Source organism: Aspergillus steynii (genome assembly GCF_002849105.1).
Source record: "Aspergillus steynii IBT 23096 chromosome Unknown P170scaffold_2, whole genome shotgun sequence".
Lineage (NCBI taxonomy): Eukaryota > Fungi > Ascomycota > Eurotiomycetes > Eurotiales > Aspergillaceae > Aspergillus > Aspergillus steynii.
The window spans coordinates 5609040-5622115 of record NW_020194399.1 but is presented as its reverse complement, the minus strand read 5'-3'; the positions used below and the strand labels follow the sequence as shown (position 1 = coordinate 5622115).

Here is a 13076-nt window from a genome sequence, read left to right as displayed (position 1 = left end):
GCCACGCAGGGATAAAGCCATTTCTCAGCAATATAACAATGCGTCTCAATAAACGCGTTGTGCCGCGGAAGAATCCCTGTAGATCTCAACTATTCATATAGGGTTTGGAATCGGTCCAGAGAAAGAGCATGATGCATTCGCCTAGTGTTGAGCAGCTCTATGGCGTGAACGCCAATATCAGCTTCAGGGGAGACCTGATGCACTCTCACGAAGACAGGACACGGGATATTACAGTCAAGCTAAGTCGGACATTTATGACTTTCGACTCGACTATTGCCTGTCCATTAGGCCGAGGCGTAGCTACTTCTTGATTCTAACTAACCCTCTTCCTCCCGGTTCAGAAAGTCGAGGGGCTCATCCTACGCCCTCTGGCCTCAGAACAGGTATATCTTGGCCGATAAAGTGGCCATCACAGAAGCTCCTCGTAAATGACAGATGTAGGTGAATCTCATACAACACCACTATGCAAAACCCCACCATTTCATATCCTCGTCACCCTGAGTTGGAACGGGATGTCCAACCCCTTCCGCCCAGATCCCTTCTAGTTTGCTTCCCAGAGCGTATGTTGTCCAGCCCGGCATGGGAGTGTTGGCCAGTAACTCATCAGGAGAGGTATTATACCGGTGCACTGAAGCCCAAGTGTTAAGTGTCGTGTTAAAGGCAGCTGATCCGATAATCGTATCTTTAGACCCCAGATAGAGCTGTATTTTTGGATAGCTTCCCGAATAACTTGGGTACATGTTTCGAATGCTTTTCGAGGATCCAGCAGAATATAAAATCGCCCCGCTGAAGACATCTGGATACGCCCCCGCCATCGTATTCGATAATACTGGTATCATGCAATAATGACTATAGCTTCTGTATGGATTGTATATGTGCCTACCACCATGGTACCACCGGATGAAACACCTGATACAAAGACCTTGGTGGCATCGGCGTTGTAGGTATTGAGAATTTATTTGGCCATATTGGCAATCGACTGGCTGGTGCCTCCGCCTTCGTGTACAATAGACTCTGCCAATGTTGCATCCCAAGCCCCCTGAGGACACTCGGGATAGACGGCAATGAAACTCTATTTATCGGCGAGTCTTGCATATGGCGTGGACTGGTACTGTTGCTGAGTATTCCCAGAAGCACCATGCAGGGAGGCAACTATTCCGGGTGATGTAGGTACGCTGTAGGGGACATAGATATACATTTTGATTGCCGCTGGATTATCCCCAGAATCGGTGACCTCCTTCAGTGTGGCGCGTTTCATGGTTGGAGATCCATGGCATATGCCGAAAAGAAGAGTGGTCAATAGTAGGGTGAGAAACAACATAGCGCCGTAGCCTCTTCAAAGCCTATTGACAAAGGATTTGTAGTGTAGATACAACAAAGCTTAAGATGGTTGTTGTCATGTCTGAGCCCGGAGAAATTAGGAGTACTTCTAGCATGGCTAGGAATGGTCTAGAAGTCTGTGTTGATCCTTAAATTTTGCAGTAACTCAGCTTGTCTAAGAATCTGGGGCCCCGCAAAGTGAGCAAGATCCATCTAGGGCACAGATCAGGCGGAGAGCGCAGTTTCCATTTCGAAAATATCCGATGGAGCAAATGTCAAGTTCCAATGAGCGTTAGCTCGCGGTGTTTGAGAAGAACCAACCAAGTCCACTATCCGCATGACTACAACCTTCCTGCTCTGCTTTGGGCACGGCAGGATTTCCGGTTCAGCCGAAATCTTGAACCTGCCGAGGGATTAATTTCTCCCTCCCATTGTCCTCTCTTATCCATAGTACGTTGGCCATGTTAACTGCCATGATTGTTCATTAGTTTGAGCATCTTGGGCTGCGTTGAAGCCTATGAATGCATGACCTTATAGTATAAATATTATGCTGGGAGTGACACCTGTCTTATGGTCGAGTCATTTCGTGATGGCCAATTCCTATATAGTCTCACTAATCCGCTGCAAATCCTAGTCACCGCACAGAAACTCGTCTCATCCCCAAATAACCCCTGCCAGGCGACCTGTCGATAGACTGGCTGTGTTCTCTCACTAAACACTTGCTGATACTATCGTCAAGGCTCGAACACCTTCCCAGGGTTCATCAGAAAACTGTGGTTGTCAGTCCTAGAAATGAGTTGCAGGGCGCTGGACGTACTGGGGGTCTAAACTCCACTTCAAAGCCCACATCACGGCAATAGTCTCTGGCCCAAGTTCCTCGATAAGACACTCCTTTTTGCCTAGCCCAATACCATGCTCGCCCTAGCAAAGCCAGTCAGTCAGAGCTAAGAGAAAGGCCTCTGGCAGGCAACATACTGAGACAGTCCCCTCCATCTCAACCGCTCTATGGACCATTTTCCTGACACATTCCTGTACTCCGTGCGCCTGAGACGAGTCACTAGGATCATACATCACAGCTTGGTGGAAGTTTCCGTCGCCAACATGTCCCAGAACGCTGGAAAATAGTCCCAATGAACTAGATTCCGTTTTCGATAGGTCTGGCATCAAGGAAGCTTATTAGTGCCTTACGCGTATACCCGAAAGGTCAGAGATATACTAACCAATAATTACGGATAAGCTGGACAACGGCACAGCGACATCAGTAGACCATATTCGCGTACCCTCCGGCCACTGGGCACACATCGCCCACACGGCTTCCTTTCGAGCAGACCATAGGTTGTGCATCTCTTTCTCTGTGCGCGCAAACTCGAATGCACTGCCTCCCGCCTGAGAGATCATCATTTCGACCCTCTCAATGTGAGCGGATACAGACTGCTCTGTACCCGAAAATCTGTTTGCCATCTTAGTAAAAAATGCATAGGCTGGTTAATGGCCTATTCGATCACTAACTTGAACATCAGCATAGGCTTTTCCTCCCAGATTCTCCCACCCGCTCCACCATTCTTGTTAATGACTTGCATCTGTACCTCATCCATAAGCTCTACCGCAGCGACCGGGATCCCCTGGCGCATGGTCTTCGTGGTGCATGATACTGCGTCCCGGACGGAAGGAAAAGTAGCAACCGCGGCACTTTGGGTTTCCGGAACCGGTGCGAGCTTGAGTGTAATTTCTGTGATCATTCCTAATGTCCCTTCGGAGCCGGTAAATAGAGCGTTAAGGTTGTAACCAGCTGATGCTTTCCTATCTTATGTTAGACAATTAAGAGCGTGCGTAAGTGGGTAGGACCATGATACCGCGGTCGGTGTCGAGTCTTGATGACAGAGCCATCTGCCAGGACGACTGTCAGATTGATAACTCAATCCTTCATCGTACCGTATCTGACCGCGTTTGTTCCACTGGCAAGATGATATCAGCCGTTTCAAGGCACTTTGTCTCGCGTAATGATATTTCAAGCCTAGATACGGGATAATACCTGCAATTTGTCGCAACCATGCCACCAATAAGAGCCTGTACGTTATATTAATCGAGAAAGCAGCCTGTTGGACACGGGCTATACATACAGTTGGACTCGGATCCATGGGTAAAAAGAGTCCGCTCTCCTTGATCCTGTCGTTGAGGTCCACCCAATTGACTCCGGGCTGGATGACGACATCCGTACTATTAAATATCAGTTGAAGCTCTTGCGATTAAAGCGGAAGTCTTTACTCGTCTTCATGGAAAGCAATGATCTTGTTCATCTGAGAGAAATTGATACTAATTCCCGAATATGGAGCGGTGAAATTCCCCTCGACGCTGGATCCACCAGCAAATGGGACTAAATGAGTTAGAAGCTGATCTAAAGTCCAAAACAAATGTTCTCACTCATTGGAATCCTATAGTCAGAGCATATCCGAGCAATTACCGAAACTTCCTGCGTGCTCTTCGGCGTAACAACAGCCACTGGTCTTGCTGCACAGTGCGATGTCGACACGTCCGAATACGAATGGAAGCTAATATCGTCGCTATCTGTAGTCACTGACTCTGGGCCAAGAGCATCAGATATAGCCCGAACGCCCTAGTAGCAGTAGAATGATGCGGTCAGCACCGTGCGTCAAGCTCCATGATTAGGCATACCTTTAACATGGTTTCCTGATCGGCATACTTAGCCACCGGCTTCTGGCTCTGAGAAGAGGCTTACTTGGGAAATTGCCAGAGAGTCAATCCCACCCCAACCACACCAGCCCCAAAGGCTGCAAGAGACCAGGAGCTAGAAAGACCTTGGTCTTTGGGGAAATTTGCATTATCCCTTCGTACGCCATGACATTGAATTTTATGAATAAATTGGATAGGTTGACGGTTCCTACTAAGCTGGGTGCTTCGTTTATAAACCAGTTGCACCGCTTGATGGCCTTGTATCATTCGCTGCATTTTGATTGCGATCTTACGGTGTACAGAAGTCAAAAGTTCGATATAGGCTCCTTTATGTCTAATACAGGATTTCTTGGCACATTCAGCGGAAAAACCGAAAGCGGATATCCGATATCTCTGCACGACAAGATTGTGGCTTCAGGGCTTTCCCCACAAAATGCCTAGCGGGCCACGCTTGAAGTTCGGGGTCGTATAGGGCGTTTCAGTAGGCTCCGTGCGAACTCATCGGCTTAGAATACTCCAGGTCTAGGGAGAGGGGTATGTCAGGGGCAAAAACAGACTCCTACATATATATATACGTGGCAGATTGTAGCGCCCTGGAGGAAAAGGAAGTAGCTCTCTCTTCATCAATCAAAACTTCACAATGTCGTCCGATTTAAAAGTTAACCATCTTGCAAAGACCATGAATCCCTCCATCTCGGATGGTCATGTTGAAGATGGCCATGCACTTTCTCCAGGTGTCCCTGTCCTTGATGAGGAGACAAACAGGAAGTTGCTGCGCAAAATCGACATGTGCCTGATGCCTGTTGTAAGGAAGACTTTTCAATCCATATAGCACATCAGCAACTGACAGATGATAGATGTGCTTCACTTATGCTCTCTACGTTAGGGGTAAACAAGCTAAGGAAGAGACTCCAGGGTTCACATAACAAAAACGGAATCCTACTCCTGCTGGACCTTCAGACTCAGAGCCACCATTCTTCTCAATCCAGACATCTCGGTAAGGTGTACTCCGTAGGGCTAGGCGAGGTATGACCCACACCCGTCATAAGCCGAGTCTGGATAGGATGATAGAATCTTCGATCCACTGGAACCCCAATATAGTGCAATACCTCCTTCAGGATCTTCTCGTGTGATGGTCTAGCTCTTGCCAAGCTCGAAGCCATTGACAACCAGGTGGCTTGGCCAATTTGGATCGAATCTTGCGACAACTGTCGCGAAAAGAAGAAGAGATGTGAGCCATCCTCTGACGGTGATTCATGCTGGAGATGCCAGGCCGAGCTGAAGGACTGCCTGACTACCTATAAGAGGAAGAGGAGAAAGATGCGACCGCAGGCTGGTAGCACCGCTGATGGATCGGGAGTGACACCAGACTCCCAGAGGAATGTATTTCGTCCTGCTGTCGATGAAAATGGGAACAGCCGGCGAACACGCTCTGGTAACCTGAATCGCACATTCAATGCGAAAGAGCAACTTCTGTCAACAAAGCTTCTGGATGCGCAAGATACCTTGGATATCATCGCCGCTGCCGGATCTAAAGAAGACGGCGCAAGCGAGGCCAGTTTGAGCTTGGAAGGGACCCAATCTGCAGCAACGCATCAGCGTACAATTGTCAGACCGGCACCGACCTCTATCGCGTCTACCTGGAGCCAATTCCTTCTAGTCAAGCGGAAGATCATCCGCGTTGATGAGGTGAATGAATACCTTGACTTCTACTTCGCACACCTGTGGCATCTCTTCCCTGTCGTACCGCAGTGGTAATCGTCACCAGATCGCTACGAGTCTCTTGTCGCTGAAGAGCCGGTTCTCGCCATGAGCTTAATAATGACAGCGGCCAGGCATCATCCACTGAGTGGGTTCAATGGAGAAGCTCGGTCCGAAATAGTTCACTGGCGCACATGGCCATGGGTTCAGCGTGTTCTCCAGTCGTCTATATGGGGATCATCAGTGATGCGAAAGCCAGGTTCCGTTGCGGCTTTGCTCTTATTTATCGAATGGCATCCCCGAGCTATTAACTCCCCAGAGGACATAGTAGGCGACTGCAGCGAAATAGATATATTTGAGCCACAAGCTCAGACATCAGAAGGTGGTACCCAGGGACATGCAGATCAATACTATCGACAACCCGAATCGTCGACCATACCAGAGAGCGCTCAATATCATAGCGCCAGCATACAGAAGTAACAAAATGTCCTGGTTGGTACTCCCGGCCCTTAGTAGAATCGGGCAATCAATACACTCATTCATTCAAAACTAACAAGATAACACTAGGATGCTCTTGTCTACTGCTATCGATCTAGGTAAGGAGCTAGGTTGTTTTGACGATAAAAATGTCCTCCCCCACCCCCGTGCCGGAGGTGCTCCACTCGAGAACGACCCCGACAGGCTCGAGTGGTCTCGCATCCTGTGCACATTCCTCTGCCTTACAGACGAAGCTCTTGCACTACGCCTCCGACTCGACCCTCAACTGGCAAACACCAACTGGACAGAAATGGTGTATCGGCTCCCATCTACTCTTACGGCAGATGGGTTCTCAGAAAACGCTGTGGACCTCGCCATCCATATGCGCAAGGCACGAGAACTCCTTCTAGCTTGGAGGAAAAGTGAGCACGGTGCCGGACCTCCCGTTTCGGCCGCCGCGTGGGACAGTTTCAAGCGAGGGCTTGATCGCTGGGAAACCCAGCGCCACTTTAGCAGATCTGGTAAGACCGTTCCATTCCGTCCCGTCTGTAATGGAGAGAGGACCATGTCATCCATGTATGCTCATCAGCGTGTCAAGCCAACAGACCTATCCCTGCGCGGGGCCTGCCTCGATATAGAATACTACTATGTCCGGCTCTGTGGGCTTAGTCCGGCTGCACACATGTTCGAGAGGTCGATGGAGCGGCACGAACATACGGACCCCTGCGCAATGTCACTATTGCAGTTCGCGGAAGCAGCCACCAAAGCCGCAATCGACATGCTCGAGCTCTTAACGCAGTACTTGGCCCCGTCCCTGCCCTTCAAGCGCGTAGCCGTAAGGTACTGGCTATACACCTTCTGCGCCTCCTTATACCTCCTCAAGGCAAGACATCAAACCACACCCTCCAAGCCTCCGCAACTAGGAACATCCTATTAACCAGCATTCATATCCATAGGCCACACTCAGGAGCCAAGAGTAACTCGACCGCACCACTAACCCTTGCATTAATCTCCTTCTTGCGGTCGTTCATACCATCAGACAAAATGCTCCTGACGACATTCACATGTCGCAGCGGTATGCAGATTTGCTAGAAGTTCTCATCAACGCGGCATTACGGCCGTCCTCTTTGACGGGTAATACTACTTCAGGGGGCAGCCAGACAGAGGTTAATGGCCGCCAACCGAGTCTGGATCGAGTAGAGAGCTCGGGCGTCGAAAATTGCTCACTTGATTTGGGGTGGATATCTATGACTCGAGCTTTTGGAACAATTTGCCGGATATGATGGGACTGGATAGCTTTCTGGATCTAGTGTTACCTTATTTTGAGTAGAGTGGTACTTTTGATAAGTTGTTATTTTATACCCTGTATAGCCAACTGAAGGTGCAGAGTTATCTTTCAGTCAGGAACATATATTGTTGAGTGAAATGTAAAAGACTAGTCTAATTCATAGCGAGGATAGAGCCTATTGTAACCTGAGAACCCAAGCATGCTATAACGTACTTCCGAGAGACTAATATCAGTGATTATTGATCAGGGAGCCAAACAGGCTAAAGCTGCACAGCCTCCGGCGCGGTAGAATGATCAATCCTCATATACAATCCCGACACACCAAGCTGCACCGCGGAATCACAGCGCTGGGAAGCCTCAGGCGCCGTCAAGATGTCCTTCTTCGACGCATCGCCTAGTCCTACAACTCTAAAACCTCTCCCGCTATTCACATAGTTTCAACCATTGACCACTGACACCATGTCAAAAGTCGCCTTGATAGTCGGAGCATAGACATAAAGAACTTTGTTTCCTGAAGAGGAAAGGATTGAAACATAGAGCTTGGGCGGACCTAACCCAGTTCGCAGAGTTTTGTAGTTATCAGAGTGATGTGACATAACCTCTACTTAACGATCGACATCGCGCGACGACGCAACGCGAACGACCCACGCGTTGAATTCCACGTCGCAGACTGCGGCCAGCCGTTGGATGTGGGTCAATTTGATGTCGTGCTGTCTTGCTGGCTGCTAAACTACGCGTCCAACGATGCCGAGATGCTGGACATGTGGCGGAATATATTCAATAGTTTGAAGCCCGGGGGACGCGTGGTTGGTATTAGTCCGGATTTGGGCGCTATCGAGGAAGGGAGGGCTCTGCCGGTGGGGAATTACCACGGGCAGGGCGTGGAGGTGATAGAGAGATTGGACAATGGGGGTGTAAAGGTGCAGACGACGATGTATACGTCGGAGCCTTTTTCGTTCCAGAGTTACTTCCTGCCGAGGGAGATGTATAACAGGGGGGCGAAGTTGGCGGGGATGAAGGATGTGCAGTGGGTGACGCATCCAAATTTTGAAGTTGCAGGGATTGAGGAGCAGGAGATTCTGCAGCGTCCTCTGTTCAATAACTATACGGCTATTCGGCCGCTGGGATAGGCTTGAAGGTCTTTTGTCACGCAGGATTAAGATCATGCAGCACACTGTTGACGAATTCTGGTCTGATATCGTATTCACATGCCGAACTGATGTAGCTAATTGCCAAGTGGATGTAACACTACAATGAGCAAACTCGAAAAATATCCCGCACTAAACACACCGTACTATCTAACTCTAAGTATCCCCGACATCTTATAAACTCAATTTCTCGGTTCCAGAAACCACCCATGACAGACCTGATGCTCGGTTTTAGGATAATCAAAATCCCATCCTCGAAGTTACACATCATGTGAAGACCCAAGGGTCAAACACGAGGACTCGTATCCCAGTAAACGCAGGTATTCATTGCGCCAGGCCCCTATCAACCTACTACTCTAACCTATTCACTCAAATCACAAACAAAAAATCATTCATCGAACATAAATCTCGCCTTAACCATTATCATCTATTAAGAAACAATATCATTCTACGAATACTACCTGCCCACGTTACCCAACCCCAAATCCAAACCCCCATCTCAAAAGCCCAGCACCACCGCTCAAACACAACCTGCCCGATCTCCCACCCCCTGGCTCGAACGGATCCCCACCCTGTACCCTGATCCCCTCGCCGCCGACATCCTCCATGCCGTGCACCAGACGGACCAAACCCATTGGGTCCTGTGCGTTCCGGGGACGCAAGGACACGGGCAGATTGAATACTTGGATCAGTTTATCGCGCGTGCCGGGCCACGGGAGGAGGTCGAGGACGGGGTGGTGGGGGATTAGGCGCTGGGTGGGGATTGGCTGCAGGTGTGGGGGGAGGGATTTTATATCGAGGGTGGTATTTAGGGGTGGTGGTGGTGGTTGGGAGAAGGGTATGAATTGCTGGACGAGGTCGAGGTCGATGCGGATGGCGAGGAGCCCAAGGATGTCATGGTACCGGAACTCGACTCGCTGGATCGAGGTTGATAGAACGGGCTGATCGCCGTCAGATCCCAGATCAAATCGGCCAGGTTCAACCGGTGGGCTACTTTGGTCGCTGCGGTGAGGAGCTTCAGCGATGGGACCTCGAGGGTTCGGTCGTCTGGGAATGAGAAGGTGGATGGCTCGGAGGCTTGGAGGGCTGTGGAGATATCAATGTTATTGGTGTTTGTCGTTGCATTTGAGTCGGAGCCCTTCTCAGTGGGCGTCTCAGTGGAAGAAAGTTGCATGTTAACATCTGGCCAGAAGCCACACCGGGCCCAGAAAGGGTCTGGGGATATGGATAGGTCAATTTCAGGCTGAGGTTCTGAGTTGAAGACTAGGTGAAAGAAGGGGTCTGATATTGTTTTCGATGGGTTGAACTCTTGACTTTCGAGACCCTGAATGTCTTCATTCAAGACTTGCATAGCATCACTAGAGACCGATGACACCGAAGTGTCGACGCAAACAGGATGGCCAGATACAATTCTATGATTCTAACAGTGAATGGCCATCATCCTTAGAGAAGCCAGTAGCTGTCTCCCTCACGTCTGTATAACCCTTGATGCCTTTGCGACACTGTTTGTTGTCGCTGCGGCCCTGTTCTGGCTACGGCCCTGTTCTGGCTAGAGCAAGAGCTTCTCCATGACTGGCTGCAAGTCGGACCACGAGAACGAGCTCGGCAACTATCAGAGCTATCTGATCTCGTACGTGGGTGCCGTCGACGTGGCTTCGACGGGCGATAGGAACGGGGGCACGGGCATCCGCAGAACCGTGGACATAACGCAGATAATGGAGATGATAGACGACCAGCGACCACCGCCACAGTATTAATTATTGACTTCATGACCTACAAAATGGATGGACTGATGATATGAAAAGGTTGGGATGTGGATAGAGATGTCGTTTTTTTCGGTCTGGTCCTTCTTTTCGTTATGTTTCCCTATGTTTATCCTTTTAACCCATTCCGACTTACGTATCGAAATTTCTTACCTTGAATGGCAGGCAAGCTCAACTTAGTATCAGCTGTAGATATAGTATGTGTTGTTTTAAAAGGCGAGTTACTAGGTGCGGTATGAGAGGATGATGCCTGCAGTGGATGCTGCAATACTTAGTAAGTTGGCACGAAGGCAGGCAGGGAAATCTATTATGGCAGTTTGGGGGACTTGGCAGGAATGACTAAAATGCTGAATTACATGATCTCCACCGATTTGATTGAAGGTCTTGATTCTTCTAACTATGCGATACAGCTCATATTTATGCAATCTCTAGAGCTTCAAAAACAGATCATCAAAATGCAATATAATTGTTAATCGATCCTTTCGGCTTAAACAAGGCGATGAAATGCCGGATGAGTCAACTCCCGCGGCCATATTCATGTTTTCCCTGTCTCCCTCCCCTCCCTCCGCTCCCCTGTGGCCTTTGGTGAACTCTGCGAAGTAAATACATCCAAGTTGGCTTAAGTCCATTTCAGTGTATATCCTCATTTTAGAATGGCATATGAATACTCACGTTTATTTGTCTTTGTGTTTCTCTTCCCAATCGGCAACTTTTTTGATGTGTTTTTCCATGCATTCTTCGCAGAGGAGTAAATGTTTAGGCAGGTCGAATCTTCTGTCTAGAGTCGGTTTGCAATGCCTCATTTCGACACATCCGTTGCATCTGACAAAGACCGTCATGGTGTCTCTCTTGAGATGATAGTCAATGGAATAGGATCAGGTTGGAGAAGATAGTGTTTGTTAGGAATGTGTAGCATTTAGAGGGTGATAAGCGGGGAGAAGAGAAGGAATTTATAGCCCTGTAAGCACAAGGCCAATGCGTCATTTTCGAGCTCATGCGCCCTTGCGAGGATATCAGTTTTTTTCTTAAAAAAAAAGAAAGAAAGAAAGAAAGAAAAGCCCCAAGGCGTCATAGGTTAGACCTGCTTCTCACTACATGGCCCTGCCACATAGCCTTGTCCGCATGTTCCGTTTTGCCGCTGCATACAAAGAGCCTGCATTAGTGCCCTGGTGTCTATACAAAATTGATTGGGTATCATGATCCCCACGTATTCGGATGCGACTATTACCAATCAATCAATCAATCAATCAATCAATCAAAATTCTATTGACCCGATGAAGCCTATCTATTAAAGTAACAGGCTATACAGGCACTTCTCCGGTAAAGCAGAATCTTATAACTGTATGCTGTATATAAATCTATAATTATGGTAAATAATTAAAAAACTAAATAACATAACTAAAAAATAGCCACTATATACCTATTATATTTATTACACCTTTAAAATATCTTTTACTTTTTTTATATTCCTTATTTATTTATTCTATCTCTGGGTATATTACCGGTAAAAAATAAGATTTTTACTTTTTTTAAAATTTTATATAACTATTATCTCTGTTATCTAATTTAAAATTTTCTAAAAAAATATTAAATTCTAGAGCCTCTTTCTCCTTTTTATTATTTTTAAATTAGATAAATCAGAACTACTGGAGCAAGCTAATTTATTATATATATTTAATAATATAATAAGTCGCCTATAGTTAATTTATAACTATATTATAATCTTATATGTATTTATAAAATCTCTTAATTAAGTTAAGGCTTCCTATAAACTTTTAATAATAGATAATATATAATAAATATTTTAAAAGGACATATTCCAAGGTTTAAAATCTTGAATTATACTAATATTTATTTAAGTTAACTACTTTAAACTAGAAGATTGCAAACGAGCTGCCCAAAACGGCCAAAATTGACGCTGTTTTTGGCTGTTAATCTGCCAGGCCTTCTGCTACTCCCCTCTTGTACTTATGTCCACGCACCGCCAAGTACTAAGTATAGGCCTACTTAAATCTTATTTGTCTATAATATAGTATGTCTTTAGGACTACTCTTCTGGAGACCGGCTAATATTAACTTTATATATTTTTCGCTGCGGCCTCCCAAACACTCTAAATATAGCGGTCTCTCGGAGGTATCTTTATAAATAGTGGCCACTTGCTCGGGCTTCCTTATATTTCTTTTTTTTTTATATATATCCGAGTCTTTAACTTCTCTGTTAAATTTCCTAACTAACGGCTAAGTATTCGGTACTACGGCGATTTTAACTAAAAATATTATTACGCAAAGTATTTCGCTGCTGACTGCCTTATATATTTATATTATAATATATTGTTATTATAAGATAATTAACATGTTATCTAACAATAGTGATTTTTCTGAACTAGAGAGCACTGAAGATATTCTGTATAGAGTTGGCATCAGTGCGGATTCGGGCGGTGGAAGGCTGTCACCGGCGCTTATCTCAGCGCGGAACACGGAACAACCGGACCGCCGGAGGTCCGCAGGGCTGCTGAGACATTCGGGAACCAATTCCCGCGATAATATCATACACGGGAAACCCCTTATTTAAAGAGATCACCTGCTTAACCCCTAGAGGTCAAGCAATTAATTCTATTTATTTTATACCTGTCCCTTAACTCCTTGTATCTCTTAGTGCGTAGCAGGCGGTCCGTAGGTATATCATAGG

The 13076-nt window shown here is 47.1% G+C and overlaps 6 protein-coding genes across 6 annotated transcripts; 3 read left to right on the top strand and 3 right to left on the bottom strand.

The window, feature by feature from the left end:
- Nucleotides 1-405: 405 nt before the first annotated feature.
- P170DRAFT_490440 (uncharacterized protein) lies at nucleotides 406-1321 on the bottom strand (the record flags this gene model as incomplete). The annotated part of the gene is made up of 3 exons (XM_024853996.1): nucleotides 406-849; nucleotides 981-1070; nucleotides 1113-1321. 3 exons carry the CDS (start codon nucleotides 1319-1321, stop codon nucleotides 462-464), a joined length of 687 nt encoding a protein of 228 aa, XP_024708638.1. The 3' UTR covers nucleotides 406-461.
- A 920-nt stretch (nucleotides 1322-2241) lies between these two features.
- P170DRAFT_490433 (putative D-lactate dehydrogenase (cytochrome)) lies at nucleotides 2242-4287 on the bottom strand (the record flags this gene model as incomplete). Its single annotated transcript, XM_024853995.1, has 11 exons — nucleotides 2242-2477; nucleotides 2541-2770; nucleotides 2830-3120; nucleotides 3174-3219; nucleotides 3253-3275; nucleotides 3353-3387; nucleotides 3441-3537; nucleotides 3586-3694; nucleotides 3742-3934; nucleotides 3994-4041; nucleotides 4087-4287. The coding sequence occupies 11 exons, from the start codon at nucleotides 4285-4287 to the stop codon at nucleotides 2242-2244; spliced, it is 1509 nt and encodes a 502-aa protein (XP_024708637.1).
- A 1044-nt stretch (nucleotides 4288-5331) lies between these two features.
- P170DRAFT_445109 (uncharacterized protein) lies at nucleotides 5332-7472 on the top strand (the record flags this gene model as incomplete). The annotated part of the gene is made up of 6 exons (XM_024850679.1): nucleotides 5332-5754; nucleotides 5791-6097; nucleotides 6174-6204; nucleotides 6280-6710; nucleotides 6795-7029; nucleotides 7229-7472. 6 exons carry the CDS (start codon nucleotides 5332-5334, stop codon nucleotides 7470-7472), a joined length of 1671 nt encoding a protein of 556 aa, XP_024708636.1.
- Nucleotides 7473-8088: 616 nt separating this feature from the next.
- Nucleotides 8089-8607, top strand: P170DRAFT_348851 (class I SAM-dependent methyltransferase; the record flags this gene model as incomplete). The annotated part of the gene is made up of 1 exon (XM_024843703.1): nucleotides 8089-8607. A coding segment is annotated over one exon (519 nt), but the record flags the coding sequence as incomplete, so codon positions are not given.
- A 488-nt stretch (nucleotides 8608-9095) lies between these two features.
- Nucleotides 9096-9976, bottom strand: P170DRAFT_473201 (uncharacterized protein; the record flags this gene model as incomplete). Its single annotated transcript, XM_024853018.1, has 2 exons — nucleotides 9096-9566; nucleotides 9620-9976. The coding sequence occupies 2 exons, from the start codon at nucleotides 9974-9976 to the stop codon at nucleotides 9096-9098; spliced, it is 828 nt and encodes a 275-aa protein (XP_024708634.1).
- A 217-nt stretch (nucleotides 9977-10193) lies between these two features.
- P170DRAFT_473200 (uncharacterized protein) lies at nucleotides 10194-10446 on the top strand (the record flags this gene model as incomplete). The annotated part of the gene is made up of 2 exons (XM_024853017.1): nucleotides 10194-10375; nucleotides 10431-10446. 2 exons carry the CDS (start codon nucleotides 10194-10196, stop codon nucleotides 10444-10446), a joined length of 198 nt encoding a protein of 65 aa, XP_024708633.1.
- Nucleotides 10447-13076: the final 2630 nt, after the last annotated feature.